At 37.6% G+C, this 19732-nt stretch overlaps 1 protein-coding gene across 8 annotated transcripts in view; it reads left to right on the plus strand.

The window, feature by feature from the left end:
- LOC107657481 (supervillin-like) overlaps positions 1 to 19732 on the plus strand; it is a 55498-nt gene that overhangs the window by 6035 nt on the left and 29731 nt on the right. For 2 of the 8 annotated variants that reach the window (XM_016445574.1, XM_016445576.1), the window contains exons 4-16: positions 3098 to 3158; positions 3628 to 3776; positions 4033 to 4717; positions 5439 to 5522; positions 8947 to 9732; positions 10242 to 10409; positions 10954 to 10988; positions 12669 to 12733; positions 13100 to 13236; positions 14742 to 14837; positions 16144 to 16429; positions 17213 to 17275; positions 18760 to 19159. In XM_016445574.1, coding sequence (XP_016301060.1) covers positions 3098 to 3158; positions 3628 to 3776; positions 4033 to 4717; positions 5439 to 5522; positions 8947 to 9732; positions 10242 to 10409; positions 10954 to 10988; positions 12669 to 12733; positions 13100 to 13236; positions 14742 to 14837; positions 16144 to 16429; positions 17213 to 17275; positions 18760 to 19159 — 3015 coding nt within the window. The remainder of the gene's footprint in view (positions 1 to 3097; positions 3159 to 3627; positions 3777 to 4032; positions 4718 to 5438; positions 5523 to 8946; positions 9733 to 10241; positions 10410 to 10953; positions 10989 to 12668; positions 12734 to 13099; positions 13237 to 14741; positions 14838 to 16143; positions 16430 to 17212; positions 17276 to 18759; positions 19160 to 19732) is intronic. The other 6 variants (XM_016445575.1, XM_016445577.1, XM_016445580.1 and 3 more) reach the window with 6 other exon arrangements.

Consider the following 19732-nt stretch of genomic DNA (forward strand, 5'->3'; position numbering starts at 1 on the left):
CTTTGTTTGGTCTTCCAAAAGAGGACACGACTAGAAATCAGTGGTTAAGTTGTATTTACAACACTGTTCCAGAACAGTTCAACCCAAATATTCAGATGTGTGCATCACATTTTATGGAGGACTGTTTCCTGATCCTGGTAGAGTAGACTACAATGCTGGCTGTTCTGACTCACAGACTGTAAGTAAGTTTTCATTTTTAAAGGATTTGCCACTGACGATTCAAATGCGAGTTTTGAGCAGTGTAGAGTAGCGCTTGTTGTTTGTTATTTCTCCGATCACAAATGCAGACATGGTTTTATGTTACGCGGCACGATACAACGCGTAAAAAGACAGTATAAGTCATTATAATCCGTAATTATGTCCCCACTGGATGCAACAAATGCCTCGTTTATAATGGTTTTTATTGGTTTTGTCTCGTCGGTCCGGCCGGACAGGGCATCACAATATGGTAAGGGACGTAACATTTCCGTCACACGCTTGAGGTATTCGGCCAATCACAGTGCACTAGATAGCTGGCCAATCAGAGCACACCTTGCTTTTCAGACCGATGAGCTTTGTAAAAATCGACGCGTTTCAGAAAGGCGGGGCATAGAGGAGAAACAGTAATGTACAGTATGTGGAAAATGTGTTTTTTGAACCTTAAACCGGATAAACACATTTGATTACACCAAATACACAAAATAATGTTCTTTTTAGCAACATCATATGACCCCTTTAATCAAAATGTAATAACGTTGTTCCTCTTAAATGATCTTCCTTGTCCGCTGACACAGGCTATTTGATATCTTCTCAATAGCCAAATAACTGTTTAGACATTTGTTTTAAAACGCTCACATTTGGTTTGGCCCCATTCTAGCGCATAACACCCACTTTTCACCTATAATTAATTCCTGATGGATGAAGTCCACATTGTTTCCCCTTGTTTGTGTGTGTGTTTTGTAAATTTGCTGATAACAGTAGGTGTTCTGAAAAACTTATGACAGGGCTAAAAACTAAAAACTGCTAAAAAAGGCAGTCTTGGCTAAAAACTTGACATGACATAACCTGAACACACTCATGCTGTGTTACTTAAAATATATTAAAGTGCCTGATAAATTAATAAAACTAAAAATAACTTATTTATAGAATTGATTAAGCTAAGCAAGTAAGACACACTTGACCTTACTTCAGGTCTTAAAAAGTCTTAATTAGCCCTTCCACAAATTAAGGCCTAAAAAGATCTTGGATCGGAAATTGGAGCAGAAAGTCTCAAATTCATAAAACACATGGCATATTAAATGTTGCATGCACTGCAAAAAATAAATATATTCCTCAGCATTATTGTTTTGTTTTCCAATACAAATATCTAAACATCCTTGAATCAAGATTAAGTGAGTTTATGCTTCAAACAAGAACAAACATTTGTCAGTGGGGTATGAACTTGTTTTCCCTTTGAAAATTAAGTAGATTTTTCTGAGACAGATATTTGTTATTGTTTTAATCATAAACATTTCATTTAGATCAGTTTTTCATAAAACAAGACTTCTTTTGTCATTTTGCTTCTCAAGTTACAGTAAATGCATCGTATTTAAGAATATTTACACATTTGCATTGGAAAATGAGACAAAAATGCTGATTAATGTACAGTAAAATTGTACAGTATTATTTCCATATACTAGTGGTTGGGAGCAGAGATATTCAAACCTTGAATGAATAAATGAATTTTAAAAATTTGTATAAAATGAATAAAAAATAATGGAGATTTGTTGGAAGTTTTTTCAAACTTTGAAGTGTTGCCACTACAAGACATTTACATACATTTAAAGACTATTTTGACGTATTTTGTTATATTCAATTTTTTCCTTACATTTTCTTTCCTTGGTCTTAAAAATTTCTTAAAAAGTCTTGCCTTCATAAAACCTGCAGACTACTTGTAACAGAAAGAAAAATCCTGCCCTGAGGGAATTAAACTGCCCTGTCTCTTCATTGCATCGTCCAGATCTTAGCTTTGAATCCCAGAGAGACCAGGCTGAGGAAGCATTGTTAGAAACAAGTGTGCGGTGTGTACACATTAGCCTATGATCAGTCTTCTCTCAATCACTTCACTGGTCTCCTGGTGACTGGACACAGTTGAGTGTCATATTTCCATGGTTACAGCTGAAACAACATTCATTGAGGATGCACCAATGATTTGGCTAACTTCTATGGAAACGCAGTCAGCCATGCTCCTAGCTAATGTCAGACGACTTAAGTGTAAGCAGCTTTTGTTTTAGATAACACACTAGACTCTTGTCTACTCGACTATTATTGGAACTGTGTCACTGTAACAACATGGCAGTATACTTAGTGACACAGGAAGAAAAAATGTATAAGGATCATAAAGGATATATATTATATCTGGAAAACAAATACAAGGGATGGGATTGGCATTTTTTTTAATGCCTGGATTAGTGTTTTATATGCTTACCACTCATTCTTGAGTCTTACTGTAGGAAAATGTTAATGCTGCCAAAGAGCTCTCAGAATTTAACAGGTTTATGATGCTGCTGGATACAATATGCCTGTGAGGGTTAGTGTAATACATCAGATAAATCATGAAACATGACTTGGTATTAAACATCAGGAAAACTAAACTATGTAAAGATTAGGTTTTCCTCTTGTGGTGTACATTGTACAATAAGCTATATTTATTTTTTCTGAGTTAAGATTTATAACAAATACAGTATACTATATAGTAGGGCTGTGTGATATATATCGAAATATCGCAAATGTACATATCGCAATATGCATATCGCTACAGCTTGCAATATTTGGGGCCATGAACAAAAGACAAAGAGAAAATCACTCACTGCTCTTACCTAAATAACTTTTGTAGTTGAAATAAGAATCAGTGCATATTGAATTCAAAGAGGAAATACTAAGCAGTGTTTTATTTTTCCTTTTTTATTATTCAGTTCCTAAACTCATGTATATCGCATTTTTCTTCAATATCGCACAGCCCTACTATATAGTGTATGTTTCAGTATTTGTAATGGTTTTGATGGATTTACTTATTCTTCTGTCTCTCACTCTTTTACCAGTCCATTCTCACTTTGCCTTTCTTTTTCTCTTTTTTTAGTCTCAGAATTAAGGAAACGTTTTGAGAGTATAAGCTCGAGTCAGAGTTGGGACATGAACAGGTGAGAAATTAAATCATTCTCAAAGCACGCACAGCCAAAGTTCAGATAATGCAGGTGTTCGGCAACAATAACAGAATCACAAAATTGTCAGCATGATGTTATTGCCAAAAAAGACTTTAATTTCTCTTTCACCGCACACGTTTTAAGCTCTTCACCAGAGTTAAAGTAGCATAAATATCCCAAAACACCAAAATAAGTGAATAATGTATAATAAACAAACATGTACACTTTTTTTTTTTTTTTTTTCAAATACTCACAGCCTTGGTGAGTACTATAAGCTTCCTTCAAAAACATTAAAATATCTTACAGACCCCAAACTTTTGAACGGTGCTGTATAAATATAACAAAAATATCAAATATATGGAAAAGTAACTAATAAACAAAGTATGTTTCATTAACAAATGTTTTTTTTTTCCCCATATTAAGAATTATGCCATTTAATAATTCCCTGTACCACTCCTGTTTATAGGAAAGAGCGAATTGCAAGGCGTCTGGAGGGAATCGATAGTGACGTCCTCCAAAATCTCCCAGGCTGTGGCGGTCTAGTTACCAATCGACTGCTAGAGGAGGACACTCCGAGATATACCCGTGCAGCAGACACTTGTGACCCCTGTACAGGTGTGAAATGTGCTTAATATTTTTATACTTGGAATCATACTTTGAATTATACTTTCACTCACTTATAACATGAATGAGAAGTAATGTGCAATGAGAAATAATTTGCATTTAACATCTGTATATTATGTAGTGCATATCAGCACACACAATGTTCGGTTTAAGTTGATTTGCTAGTGGTTGGTTACTTGTTAAAAAGTTTAGACGTATTGATTCAATGTAAACTATGCATTGTCTTTCTTTCTCTCTCTCATTGTAGTTTCTGTTCAGCACTATGGCAAAAATGACCCAAACTGCCCAAATCTGCACAGTTCAGAGGTTCAGACCAGAACCCCGACAGTCCAACCAGAGTCTGTCTACAGCACTGGCTCTGGTCAAGTGGCAGAGCTGGACTCTAAAGCCGAAAGAATCGCACGCTACAAGGCAGAACGACGCCGTCAGCTATCAGAGCGCTACGGCATCTCTCTGGATCAGGAGATGGAGACTGTCTACACGGCTCGTTACTCCAGAACCTCCAGAGAGCCCGATGGCTCAGAACATCAGCACAGGTCAAAGGTAGAAGGAGGAGATGGGGTGGACCATAATGCTTACACCCCCAGCCATCATGTAGATAGGGCCAGCTCACACATTCACTGTGATCCAGAGTACATCGGGGCTCGCACAGAGTACATCTCCGAACGTGAGAGGATGATGAATCTGGAGAACCAGAGGAGGGCACAGGAACGGGATAGATTTCATGGAGGTGGAGGGGTTGCACTTGACCCATCTGCATATATGGATGTATCGGGGTCTGCCAGGGTCCCAGGGAAGGAACCAGGGACGATGGGGGTTCCCAGCTCACCTAATGCAGGCCAAAGGGCCATGATGCCATCTCCCGAACAGGGAGCATCTCCTGGTGATCTGTTTATTGAGCAGCAGGCTCACAACATCCTCCAAAGACACGGGTGAGTCTTCTCAGCATGATAGATGTTTCTTTTTTTGTCTCTCTATCCTACAGTCACCAAGTAGTATTAGAATCTTAATTTCCTTCACTTACTCTTTCCTTTCTTGGAAAGAATGTTGGCTGGTATTCCCCTCAATCTGTCTTTCACAGGAATTTTCCCCAAAAGAAAGCCGTCAATTTGCAGGATTTGGCTTGCATACTGTTTGGAGTGTTTCAACAGCTCCCTAAAGATAGGTGGGCTCTGTTCAGTATGACACATTATCCATTAGCATTGACCTTTACTGTCCTCTGGCAGTTGTTTCTTTATGGCATGGGTCAGTGCTTTGTGTGACGCATTGGAATTAAAGTGCGTGCCAAATTAAGCAACAAAAAATTCCAGCAGGATTAAAAATCCCAACATCAAGCCAATCCAAAAAATGACAAATGAATATGATGAATGATATTCAGGAAATACCCAGAGCACATTCTTAATGTCAGTATAAAGTTTGATTGGTTAGTTAATGTGAACAAATGAGGACTTGGCCTTTAAAACCCTGTTCCCAGCAGGCCGAGCTCAATTTTCATAACGTATTTGAGGCCATACTTTCTTTTTAGGAACATAGTTTCTCTAGTTTTTCCCCATTTGTTTTGTTTGTTTGTTTGTCCCCCAACCCCCCCCCCCCCCGCATAAACACTAAACCGTTGAGTGGTTCACTCTCTTGGGCGTTTCTCAACTAATTTAGCTCCTGTAGCCAGTCAACAAACCAGTGGTCACTTCAGACTGATGCAGAAGGAGACACCCTCTCTCCAATCAACTGGCCTTCCAGGTACCATATGTTTGGGATTTATGGGTGTGTTTGACACCCTTCACTTAACAGTGGTCCCACCTAACCTCATGGCCCTATCTCAAACCATCTCTAGTCCTGTCCTATAAATGTCCTTGCTGGTATGTGAGGTAAGAATGACTATGACAGGAGTCTTGTGTTTTCTAGTGTAGTCTAGTTCCACTTTGCAAATTATTGTATCTAGGTACTAGGAGTGTGCGATATTGACACAAAATATCTTGAGATTTTTCGATAACAATAATTAAACAATATTTTTTTGTGCTGGTACCTTGGTCAACCATCAGTAGGTGGCAGCAAGTCTTGTCTTAATGAGTGATTCACTGAATCATTCATTCAAACAATTTGTTCAAAATAGCTGATTTCATTTAGGAATGAAATACCACAGTGTTGCTCTGGGACACAAATATTCTGTTCAAGCTTTGTTTGGAAACGGTGTGTATACAGTATACTACAGTACATGTTTTCATATCATTATAAAGTAATTGATTTGTTAACTAGATGCTGCATTAGTAGTAAAAGAACAGAAGTATGTTTGCTAAATTGTATGTATGTATGTATGCTAAAGTGCCCTTTCGTTCTGATCTAGGTGCCCCCTAGATCGTTTCTTTTTTTAGCAAAGGTGAGTGACATACTCAGTGTCAGCTCGCATATCATTAAAACAACAGTTACAATATTATCGCTGATGATAAATATTGCCCACCCCTACTAGGTACCACACTTCCAGCATGGAAGACTGGAGCACAAATTTGTAAATTATGTGACTGTTTCTTACTTTGTTTCTTACTTAAGGGATCATGTTAGCAACCTGGTTTTACAAAGAGATAATAAGGTTTTCAGGTTGTTTGGAACCAGCAAGGTAGAGGGCTCAGGGTGTGGTTTTGAGTTGGACCTATCATGACCTACAGGTGCATTCAATAAATTAGAATGTCGTGGAAAAGTTCATTTATTTCAGTAATTCAACTCAAATTGTGAAACTCGTGTATTAAATAAATTCAATGCACACAGACTGACTATAATGGACCTATCATTTCGGTAACAGTGGCCATCCTCGCACACATTTCTACCACCCATCCCATCCACACTGTTAATGTTAATGCAGTTTACCCTTAACTATTGCTAATATACTCTAGGCACAGTTCACTGTCCAATGACTTTGTGTGTGTGGTTTATTGTATTTCAGTACCTGACTGAATCAAGTGTGACTTGTTTGAGTTTGTGGCACTGTGGTGGAAGAGAAAATTGTTGAGCTGTGAGTCACCAAACTCGACAAGAATGTAAAATCATTTGGTCTGCATTAGCTCAATATGTCAAATGGAGAGTGTGATAACTTGATTAGTCATGCAAAACACCAGAGCCAAGTTCGCTGGGAAACAATTATGTTCCCATTTTGCATCTTTTTTTTTTCCTGTTTTTCCCCCCATTCTCTCATTGTCACTTTTTATTATTTTAAGTTCTTCCACAGACTATACTAGTGTAATATTTTATTTTATAATGTGGACTTATTTCTCCTTTGCAATTCCTTGTCACTTAATATCTGCTGAATTTGACAAACCCAATGTAGATAGAAGAGATGTGTAGAGAGAGAAATGGAGAAGGATGGGCTCTCCACCTCCACCAGTATTTGCACAATCATAACCTTCTAAAAAAAAAGTACAAAAATACAGTTTCCTTTTTGTTATAGTGATCAAGTCTGAAATGTAGATGATTTTTGAGTTTATGTTCAACTGCCATAAATGTGTGATCTTGGTCTTATTGTAAATGTAGACTTTAAATCAATAAACCTTTGTGTTTATATTTGCATTTACTGCACAGTAAAAAAAATTTCAACCACTTTTTTTTCTTTTCATGAACCACATCTCAAACATAGTTTTGGCTGCATTTTGTTACAGATGTTTTTCTATAGCCTTACAAATACAGTCCACTTAGAGGTGGTTAAAAACAGTTCACATGACTCAGTTACAGAGTGCAGAGCATGGTTTCAGTTAAACAGGGGTCCAGAGGAGCTCAACGGAGTGCATGTTGCCATATGTGAAACTCAAGTGTGAGTGTATAGATGGCAGCCGTAAAGCTCGGGTCAGGAGAAACAGCTTTTATCAGCTAGACTAGAGCAGTGTGGGATAGAACTCATAAAAGGGTAATGTGTAGAGGATGGTTGAGTTGTTTGCTAACTTCTGTTATGGCTCTCAGCTGATGCAAATCAAGCATTAACATAGGTGAACAGGTGGAAAAGAAGAGATAGACACACAGAGTGTAGCACCGTAAGAAACAGACATCTTTTAAAAGCATTATAGGAAGTTTTCTTTGTGATTTAAGTCCCTTCACTGGTAGTGCACTGACTGCAAAAGGTTTTGGATGAGAGAGTCTTTTGCCTCCCCCTGCTGAGAGCTTTGATTCTGCTGACCTAAACCTAAAGATCCAGTCATCACAAACTAAGCTAGCTTTATCAGCAAACCTCTCTCACCCAGCATTTAATGAAATGCTGTGTAGTGTGAAATTAGCTGGGTGTTTAGATGCCCATAGCTACAAATTTATATGATAATATATAAGGAAGAAACTGCATTTATGTATCAAAATGGTTTGAGGCTTCACAAATAAGCTTATTTGGAATTCTCAAAGCTGAATCTCTTGGATTTTCAGTCATTTGTTATCTGAAGCAGGGCTTTTCAAACTTGTGTCTGTGGAACCCCGGGAGGCTGTAAGGTAGTTGGGGCCACGGTCAAAGGAAGAAAAAAATATTTGATTTAAACTTCATTTTATTTCTCTTCAGATTTATACATTTTACACTGCAGATATTTTCCAGAGAATTGTTTAATGATTTAATTTGGAATAATATGGAAATAAATAATATTACATTAAATAAAAGCTAATTATTTAATTTCAACAACATGTATTTAACAACATGTCTTAATTTTTACATTTAGTATTTTTCATCACCGTATAAATGGCTCATACGTGAAAATATAGCTGCCTATACTTTTTTGGAATGGAGTGCCTTGCACCCCTGCTTTGAGATTGTTTCCTTATGTTTCAATTGTTTCAAATATCACAGTTGTTGTGATTTGCTGCTTGATTTTGTTACTGTAAGCGCAACAATTTTTCACATGGTTCTCATTATTCCAACCACTGAAAACATCAACTTTGATACACACTCTTAGTTTCTCAGTGTTTTTATTTTATTCCAAACACTCTCAAAGTTGCTTTTTAACCTCATTCTAATAAGCACAAACCATACTGAGATGCTTCGACTGGTTCTGTGGCTTGGGTTGTTTTGGTTGGATCAGAATTTCTTGCTTACACTCACTTCCAGGACCATGAAACAGTTCTGTTTTTTTTTTCTATTCTTTTGCAGAGTCAGTTAATATCTCATTTAATTCTCAGTAACCAACCCTTTTTTCTTCTTCTGAAGAATCCGAGTTAGGGAGAGACTGGCCCGTGACGAGCCATTTCACAGGGGTCAAACAGCAGAGGGACCTGCATACAACCAGTTTCCCCAATCATACCCTCAATATCACCCTCACAATCGGAACCTCCCTGATGCTCCAGCCAAACAGCGGCTGACTTACCCTGGACAAGAGGAACGCCATGACCTGGGGTGCCAGAGCTACTTCTCTATGGGCAGCGAATCCGGTTCCAGGCATAAACAAGAGATTCAAGAAGTGCTTGAACTGGAGGGAAAACAGGATGTGAGGATGCAGGGGCTCCTGCCAAGCAGGAAGGCAGTTTTACCTTCTGAAATTCGGCAGAACGAACAGAGCACTGTAGACCCATGCCGAGGAAAAACTGACAATGTAGAGGTAAACCCAGGCATCAGTCGGCACAGGAGGGAGGATGTTGCAAATGACCCCAGAGGGCGGCGTGGAGGTCAGTCAAGGCAGGAAGTTTACACAGAGCATGTGTCCCAACTTCAGGCCACAGAGTCTATGCAAGCAAGAGCTCGAGAGGCCCATAAAAGGGCTGACACTAGCTGCTATGCTCCAGTCCAGACCTCCAGTGGGAGATATATGCCAAATTCATCTAAACCTCTGGATACTGGAAATGTCCAACAGAACGCCATCCAGAACCCAATCAGAGAGGCTGCCCCTCAGGAGAAAGTACCCAATGGCGATCACCCATCCCATGATGCCAGGGTTTCAGTTGCCCAACTCCGCCACACCTACCTGGAAAGTGTTGCGAGTCCCCGGAAAGCCAAACTGTAGGTGGTGGTACATTACCAATATGTGTCGACTTACTAACATATCTAACATTGACGATTAACATGCAGTTAATCAAAATCTCATCTAATGTAACTGCTTGGAGAATCAATTGTAAGAAAAGACCCTGTGATCTTACAGAGGAATCGCTCATTCAAAGCTGACCAACAGATTTTAATGCTCTATTCCTTAAGCCATCATGCTGCTCAGCTTGTCTAGTGCACACTTTGTCAGTAATAATTAACCATTTCTGCTTGTCTTTTGTCTTACCTTGGCTTGGCAGCTTTGTGTTTCTAGATACAATTATGGATGTATTTATGATAGCTGTGCTGACAGAATAATTCTTAACCTTTTTTTATGTTTGTAGGGTTTTCATTAGTTGGTTTAACCCACTGTGAGGATGCTCAGATGAAATATTCATCCAGCATTAGCATTTTGCTCTTTCTCTCATGCCTGTGCACCTGCCATTCTTCAATGCTGCCTTGTTCAGTCATGCTTTGTGACGTAATAGGGCAGAAGATGTGCCTCCAGATACACATGCACCCTGGAGAAGTGAGAGAGTCAAAGATCGCTCATCTCGTCGCCCTTTGCGGTATATCTGTCCCACTGAGAGTAGAATTACATCTGAGAGGTTTAGAACGCAGCCTATCACATCAACTGAGTGCGAACAGTCGGACCGGTAGGACTTTTGAATAGTTTTATGCACGGTATTGTAGAGTTATCCTGGAGTGTAAATTTAAAATAACACTTGATGTACACTCGGTAATAACCCAGAAAACTAAAACCAGACTGGTTTTTAACTGCACTGTATTTATGCACTGATTGCTTATTAAAGTTAGCCTTTGGCTCTCTAAATAATGCTATATTTTACTCCTTTAACACACCGTAAAATGTTTTCGTGTGTAGTAGATTCTAATCCGGAGGTTTGGTCAGTGGTTTTTATGAAAGGCTCTTTGTTGTCATTTTTCCCCCCCCTCTTCTATTTCTGTGACGAAATCTATAATTCTGTCTAACGCTGTGGATTAAGCAGTTCTGATTGTGTTTTCAGCACTTTCCCACTAGTCGCTTTGTGCATTTTCCTAAATATCCTGCTGTGCTTGTCTGCTTACACTATTGCAATTTTTTTTCCAAGTCAGCTGGTTGACCTAATCATTTTCCAATCCTAATCGATTTAATGCTTAATTGTAACTGTTTTAAAAGACTTCAACTTTTGTTCTCTTTAGGTCTCGTCTAAGCCCTGAACCACCGAGTGCTGAGGGTAAGTCTGAGATTCTTTTTGCATACACTACACAATCTGTATCATCACTTAAGGTTTAATATAACATGCCTTTCTATTGTTTTATTTAAAAATAGAAAGTCACTCTAACAGCTTTTAGTTGCTGTCTTGCTTGCAACTTTGTGATGGGGCAAAGCTTATTTTAATTTGGAAAAGCTTATGGAGACATGCCACTGTGACTTTGGAGATAACTCTAGGCAGAAGTAGTTGACTCTGCAGTTTGGCTAGAGTATCCATGATTACTCCAGAGAGCAACAGACCTACTTTTTGGCAATCTGGAGCTCTAGTAAAGCTAGTACTGCTTTGCTTTTCTAGTCCTAGAGTATGTGTAAGCAATGTCAATTTGCATTGCAATGTTTTAGTGTTGACTGAAACAAACATACACTACTGTTCAAACGTTTGGAGTCGGTAAGATTTGTAAAAATGTAAGTTTTATATATTTAACAAGGCTGTATTTATTTGATCAAAAATACAGTAAAACATTATTATTGTTAAATATTATTACAATACATTTTTTTTATTATTATTTTAATTTTTGGATTGTAAAATGTAATTTATTCCTTTGATGGTAAAGCTGAATTTTCAGCAGTCATTATTCCAGTCTTCAGTGTCACATGATCATTCAGAAATCACTCTAATATGCTGATTTGGTGCTCAAGAAAAATTATTTCTTATCAAAGATGAAAACAATTTTGCCGCTTAATGTTATTGTAGAAAATCATAATACGTTTTTAGGACTTTTTCAAAGAACAGCATTTATTTGGAAAGAAAAAGTATTTTGTAACATTTTTAAATGTACTATTATTTTTAATCAGTTAAAAATTGAAGCGTCCTTGCTGAATAAAACTGTGCTGAATTAATGCTGACCCTAACATTTTCTGCCTTGAGGAAGAATTTTTAAAAAATTTATGAAAAAAATTATTTAAAAAATACAATATATTTAATACTTTGATATAAACGGTTAATTGTACTACTGGTGTGAACGCATAGTGTAAGACAAACTCACAGACCATTTACACAAATTGGGGAAAATGACTCAAAATCGTAAGTGGACCCCTGACTAAAAATTAAACAATAATATTATAAGACCTCTTTAAAGGGATAGTTCACCCAAATATTAAAATTCTATCATTTGCTCACCCTTTTGTCATGTCAAACCCATAAAACTTTGGTTAATCTTCTAAACACACATTAAGATATTTTTTATGAAACTTAATAACACATGAATCTTTTAAGTTTTGGTTACCTGATCTTTCAATGGAGGGATAGAAATCTCTCAAGTTTCATTTAAAATAACTTAATAACAAAAATCCTCTGGGTTTGAAGCAATGTGGGTGAGTAAATGGTCACAGGTTTTCCTTTACGGGTGAACTGTCCCTTTAAAGGTTGCTTAGATCATACTACACTTTATATTAGAGCAGATTTTAATATAATATGTTGCATTTGGTAGATGTACAGCATTTATTTTCCACTGCTGTGTCTTTCTTAAGGTTAACCTGTGTGAAATCAGAGTAGAGAAGCAGAAATTTGCTTGTGTAATCTTTCTACCATGTGTTTAGCATTGTGTTTGTTCTCTGAAAGCCTTGGGATTTCATGAAATAGTTCTCATGAAAAAGCTTGTGACTAATTTTTTTCCCTTCTCTTCTTCCTGTGTTTTTCCAGTAGATAAAGAGAAGCTGGATGAGAGAGCAAAGCTGAGTGTAGCTGCCAAGCGCTCTCTCTTCAGGGTATGTGGTGCTTGAGTGTGTCTTTGCTTCTGTTCCAAACCCTGAAAGTGAGCTGCTTCTCTTTCTGCTGTCTATAAAGAGAGCATCCTAACCAAATTCTTTTTAAGTGGTTTATTTGAAACACTCTTTGTTGGCTACAACCCAATGGTCATTTATGCAGACCACACAAATTACCCGTTACATGAAGCGCGCATAAGAAATTGTGACCAACAACACAATTTAGTGAGTCTAATAGAAACCTGAGCAAAAGGAAACATCAGTTATCTTGAACAAGCTAGTAAAGTCAAATGCAGTATGTTAATGTTTAGATTTTTTTTTTTTAAGTTATGGTGTAAAGCTTTCATACAAAGTTTTTCTGTTTCTTAGGAGCTCGAGAAGACTTCAGATGGTTCAGTTTTGAAGGCATGGAGCCGTAACCCTGTTGTTGAACGGAGGCTGAGGAGAGGTCAGGATCGCTCCCGCACTCAGCCGGTCACCTCAGAGGAAGTGGTCATTGCTGCTACGTAAGTTCTATAGTATGTGACTTGTTGAGTAATTCAGGTTGAGGGCACAAAAAAAAACCAAATGTTTACATTTGTTAGTTTCAACATTTACATCAACATGAATATTTAAAAGATTCGGCAAGATAAACTACTGTTCACTGGTGGGTCTGTAACATTTTTAATATTTTTGAAAGAAGTCTCTTATATTCACTTTATTTGATCAAAAATACAGTAAAAACAACAATGTTGTGAAATCTTATTACAATTTGAATTAACTGGTTTCTATTTTAATATATTGTAAAGTGTTATTTATTCCAGTCATTACTCCAGTCACAGAGCCACGTGATCCTTTAGAAATCCTTAAAATATGCTGATTTCGTGCTCAAGAAACATTATTATGTTGAAAACAGTTAGGCCTTAAAGAACAGCATTTTTTTTTAAAGTAGAAATCTTTTGTAACAATATAAAAGTCTTTACGGTCACATTTGGTCAATTTAATGTGTCCTTGCTGAATAAAAGTAATAAAAAGTAATAAAAGTTCTTTCAAAAGAAAAAAAAAGATCCCAAACTGTAGTGTAAGCATCATACAACATATATCAGTCAACAATTGAATATGGTTTCAGAACAAGTTGTACGTTCTACTCAATGCTATTTTTTCTATTTTTAAAGTTTTTTTGGGTGTTAGTATCAATATGTTAGTCTTAAGGTTATCTATAAGGCAGTGTGCTCCAAAACAGTGACAAAATTTGCATTTAGAAGATATAAGCATTCAAAGCTTGCAGTTCGTCACTTCCGCCAAAACGGTTCAACGATTTTTTTTGATGTCACATCGTACTTCAGCTTCTCATCAAACTTTCTGTCCAATCAAATGCTCTCTAGAATCCGAAGCGCCTACCCCCTACACTATAAAATAGACGCTGAAGCCGCGGCTGAAATCGGTCACTTGTCCACAGAATTAGTATTTTCTGTACAGTGAATGGCACGTAGTGCACTATATAGGGGACAGGGAACGATTCAAACAGTGTAAATATGCTTTCCATTGAGGAAAAAAAGAAGTCTGGTTTCGCGCTGTGTCACGCTAACCACCGCACTGCACACACACTCTGCTCCGGCCCAGAGACACGATAGCACGGAGCGGATCACATGCGCGAGTCGGTGCAGACCACAAAATGTATCGGAGCTATTTGAATTGTACACAGAATGCTATATTTTATAGCATTATGGATGAGATTGTGGCTGGCATACCCTGTCAAATGCGGCTTTACGGAGCTCAACGGCTCTGAACAGCTCTAGCCCAAGCTGTGATATAAACGAACGATATTGGCTATTTTAAAAAGGGGCGGGGCTGCTTTATGTCCCGCCCTGTCTTCCTGTTTCAGTTAAAATGATGTCAACACATAGAGTAACGCTGCATGTTTCTAAGCATTTCAGGGGACCTTTAAGTCCTATCCCTTCCTTTTTTTTCATGTGGTGTATGTAGCTATGATCTGTTTTCTTCAGTCTCTGTTTCTTTGTGTGGTTTAAAGTGTCCCTGGCCATTTGTCACAGTCTGTGACTGTACAAACCTCTGTAACACGTGTTCCAAGTCCCACTCTAGTCAGCAGCTCTGTGACCAAATACAGGTACCCAGGACACACATACAAACACTCCCATGAGCGTGTGTGCGTAATACAGGCATGGTCACCTTTATCAATACTAATGTTTGTCACTGAGAGCTTGCACGTTCACAGATGTCTTTACAAAAATGTCTAAGTTTCTTTAGATTTGTGTATCATGAGAAAAGCGCTCAACAATTGTATTGTGAAATAACATTACTATTTAAAATAATTGTTTCCTATTTTAATATATATTTTAAAATCCAGTCTTCAGTGTCACATGATCCTTCAGAAATAAATTTAATATGCACATTTGGTTTTCAAGAAACCTTTTTTTTATCATCAATGTTGAAAACAGTTGTGTAGCTTAATTTTTTTTTATATTTATTTCGTGTAGAAAGTTTTCACTCAGAAATTCCAAACAATTGCAAAGAAACAGGAAGTAACAAATTTAATTAAACATGAAATTTTTGAAGTAGAAAAAAAAAACATTTTCCTGTAAAGCATACTCCAATAATCTGTTTTATTTACAACTTTGAAAAGTCAAATTAAGAACCAGCACCCTCTTGTGGTATTTTCAGGCCAATACAGATCATTAGTTTACATTACTTACTCTTAGAATTAAGAGTGATCATTTCAAAAGCACACCCACAATTTCATGACTACAAATAAAATTATCCTGATCGTCACTGACTTGTGTTGAGCTATAATACATGTTAAGCATATGGATATGACAATTATATTAGCTACTGATTTTGTATACATAAAGGGGATGTTATTAATGTTTTCTAAGGTCATTAAATGGTAACGGTTAATAAAAAATGGGTCTGAATTACTTGTAGAAGTGAGACACATTGCTGGGATGGATTTGAGTCATGTCACTTTTGTGTTTTTTTCTTCATCAGCAACTTGTGCATATAAATTGCATGACATGTTTATCTGCATATGCTAATATAATCTTAATGAAGATATGTATTAATTATCCTTGAAAATGTTTAACACAGACATTTATTCATTTGTGTGGATAAATGGCCTGCTGAATAAACAACACAGTCTAAATGTTGCCAAAATGTTTCTTTATGTGATTATGTTTACACCGCTTTATTCATGCTGTAACATGAATCACGATTGCTTGTATATTCTATGCATGCACGTGTGTTTAATCCAAATTTATGCAAGTAGTTATTTACACAAAATGTTGTAATTCTTTATTGTTATCATAATTATATATGATAAATACAGTCATGCAGCCCAGCCTTACAGGTGATATAATGGAATTAATATGAAACACATTAAGTGTTCCTGAACAGTCTGGTGTTGATGTGTCCTACAGCTTGCAGGCATCATCTCAGCATAACTCCATGGTGAGGGAGCAGGCCAGAGAGGTTCGGCTGGCTCAGGAGGCAGTGGAGACGGATCAAGCTCACCAAGCATCTCCAGGAGAGGATGGTCAAGAGGAGCCAGACCTTTCTACGCTCAGTCTGGCAGAGAAGATGGCACTCTTCAACCGCCTGGCACAGCCGTCCAGCCACGGACCTCGGGCCAGGGGAAACACTCGGTCACGTAGGAGTAATACCCGCTACCAGACTCAGCCAATCACACTAGTAGAGGTTGAACAGGTATGTATCATTTCTCTCTCTTCATTAAACAATTAGACCACGCTTATACATGCCACAGTTGAGAATCAGTTTAGTACATTACTCATCATGTAATTTAAACCATGAATCATGCCTGGTCATTAAATTAAGCTCATATGGGTGTGCACATGCTTTTGGCCATATGGTGTATGTCAGTTAAATACTGGAGGAGAAGAGAAAAGACTAAAACAATGAAGCTATAAAGCAAGTCAGACAATAATCTGGGCTTAAGAAGTCACAGGCTTATCCTGAAATTGCATAATGTCTGAGAAGGGTTTTTTTTAATTATTTTTTAAATACTTACATGGTAGCCATTAAAAAGTATGTCGTATATAGTATTAATGTGTGTAGTGTGAATGAAAACAGATGCACTAAATTTATAATGCACTATATTCGTAATTAGAAAGCAAACTTTTGAAAAGCTAATGTGATGGTTTTTTTTTTTTTTAATTGAACAGTCAACACCCAGGGGTTGTTCAGTTAATCTATAATAACCTCACATTTATATTGTGTCGTTGGACTTTCAAATTTTTAATAGGTCTATTATTTTGGAAATTGTCATAAGGATTATTTTATCTTATCAACCAAAATGTTTAAGAATATTGTGATTATATTTTTGCTCATATCACCCATTCTTACTGTGCACCCTGCTTTAAGTTTGTTGGGCATATGTTGAAGTATTACACCCACAGACGTGATCAATCTTACTCTTACACAATCAGATACACACGATTGAGCGTTTAAAGGGGTTTGTCTCTGATGCAGGATGATTCTGAGATGTTTTACGAGGAATCGGAGTTCTCAGAGCTTCTGAGTGATCTGGAACATGTGAGGATCCTCTATAGAACCGTATAATATTTCATAGGAAACAAGGTTTTAGTCTGCCTGCAGTAAAACCATTGTCCCGTGTCTTAGAAGCAGTTGTCCTAATGCTTCAGCATATATGTCCCTATATGCCATTAGGCTGAATTCAGGCATTTCTTTTAAGCATCTTGCTTAGATGATCGTACAACCCCAAAGAAGGCATGGACATGCTTCTTTATGTGAATGTAGTTCCAGATTGCTGGTAGCTCAAGTACAAGCTTTGCAGTCTTTGTGCTTTTGAAATTGAGCTGAGAAATGTTAACAGATACGATGTTTTGTCTGTTTATTGTGTTTTATGTATAAACATCATTAGTGTTGGGTTACGGTGCAAAGAAATTTGCTATAGTGTGTTTTGCTTTCTGTGATTACAGAATGACGAAGCATGGAAAAATTGTGAAAATACAGACTGGAATGTGTCTCGAATCAAGAAAGAACTATTTCTAATCACTATGGGCTATAGTAAAGTATTAATATAGCCCATTTTTGGAACCTGCCGTGTTTTCTCCCTTAGTTCAGTTTGTTTAGGCATACATAAACACCGTAAACGTGCTGTTACTAAAATAATCATTCTGACGTCACCTAAACGAGTCTCGATCTGATTGAAATCTTTGGGGTGGTTGCTTGTGGTGAGAAAGCAATACAACCCAACAAATCAAACTGTATAGTTATGCAAAATGTTACTTAAAAAGATGAAGAGGCACTTTGTTGTTTTCAGCTGCAATAAGACTCTACTGCTTTTAAGTAACATTTCCACATACTGCCCACCCCTATTCATTATTGTTCTTTTCTATACTTACTATTATATGAATATTTAAATTGTCACAACCCATGCAATGTGACCAAGCAGTTGTCTAGGGAGAGTCAGCTGTGGTTCAGTGGTTGTCATTGAAGATGTTCTGTTTTTCCCTATGAAGACTCCCTAATGAATGAGTGGGAGGTTTTGAGTGTTTTTAGGAGAAATGTGTCAGTGCTGAATGCTTACTTTATTTGGAATACTTACTTATTCTGAATGTACACTGCAACTCTGCCTAAAGCCATGCTGACACAGTAGTGTTAAATTTATTTGATTGTGTCTGTGACTCAATGTGTCTGTTTTTGAGGGCATGACAGGAACAGTCGGGTTCAGTATATATAAAGGGCATGGCTTTGTGAATGGTTTTGTTATTGGCTGATTTGATGCTTGCCTTTCAGCTACAGGAAATGCACTAAGCCAGCCTTTGATTAGTCAGCGTGATTGGCGTGTGTCTGCTGATGAACAGTTGATGAATGTGGTGTTTCCTGCCCATGCTGACTCACTTTTTGTTCTCATCCCATCCCTCTCTTTCCCTTCAACCAATGTACCGTCATGCTCTTATCTTTCTCTTTCTCATACTGTTCACTCTCAAATCTTCCATCTTCCCCTTTCTACTCAAACTCTTCCATCCTTCTCTTTTATTGTTCTCTCATAGCTGCAGCCTGTGGGTGAAGCTCGTTTTGCATCCACCTCTACCTCGGCCCTGAGATCCTCAACCGTTTCCACTGAACACGCTGGTGACATCCACCTGACCATGCCCAATGTATCTGGCCCTGCCTACTATGGGCAGACCCTCTCCCCACCTCACCACCCTCAACCTGCCCAAGAGTTCCAGACCCATCAGAGTCCAGATGTGTCCCCGGTGGCCCAAGGAGAAAAGCTGGTATTGAGCATGGGGAAGAGGAAGCTCCCCTCTCCAGAGAGCATGAAACAGACACCACATGCTCAACCAGCCAGAGACTGGGAGGAGCATAAAGGGCACAGTGAGGCTCTGGTGACCCCTCAAGACCTTTCAGAAACAGATGGAGAGCTCAAGTCAAAGGCAGCCATGTCAGGTAGAGAAATATGGATGATGTGTTTCTTTGTTTTCTAAGTGCCACCTCTTCTCCTAGACACATTTCTGTACTTCAAGGTAATGTTATTTAACTCTTTTAACTTTTGCCCTTTTCCTATTTGTTCCTATTTTTCCTTTATTTAATAATATGGCAAGATGCTCTCTGTAAGAACAATGCACATTTACTGATATATAGTTAGACACATACAGTGATACATGTACAGGTTGGTGACACATCATCCAATACATTTTACTGTTAGGGGAAATAGATGGATGCAGTTGTAATAAAATGTTGCCTCACTGAGCAGCAAATCAGAATATTCGAATGATTTCTGAAGGATCACGTGACACTGAAGACTGGAGTAATGATGCTAAAAAAATCAGCTTTGAAATCACATTAATAAATTACATTTTAAAATATATTCAAATAGAAAGCAGTTATTTTAAATAGTAAAAAATATTTCACTATATTACTGCTTTTGCTGTATTTTGGATCAAATAAATGCAGGCTTGGTGAGCAGAAGAGAATTCTTTAAAAAACATGAAAAAATCTTACAGTTCAAAAACTTTTGCC

Source organism: Sinocyclocheilus anshuiensis, unplaced genomic scaffold (genome assembly GCF_001515605.1).
Source record: "Sinocyclocheilus anshuiensis isolate Anshui unplaced genomic scaffold, SAMN03320099.WGS_v1.1 scaffold291, whole genome shotgun sequence".
In the NCBI taxonomy this organism is placed as follows: domain Eukaryota; kingdom Metazoa; phylum Chordata; class Actinopteri; order Cypriniformes; family Cyprinidae; genus Sinocyclocheilus; species Sinocyclocheilus anshuiensis.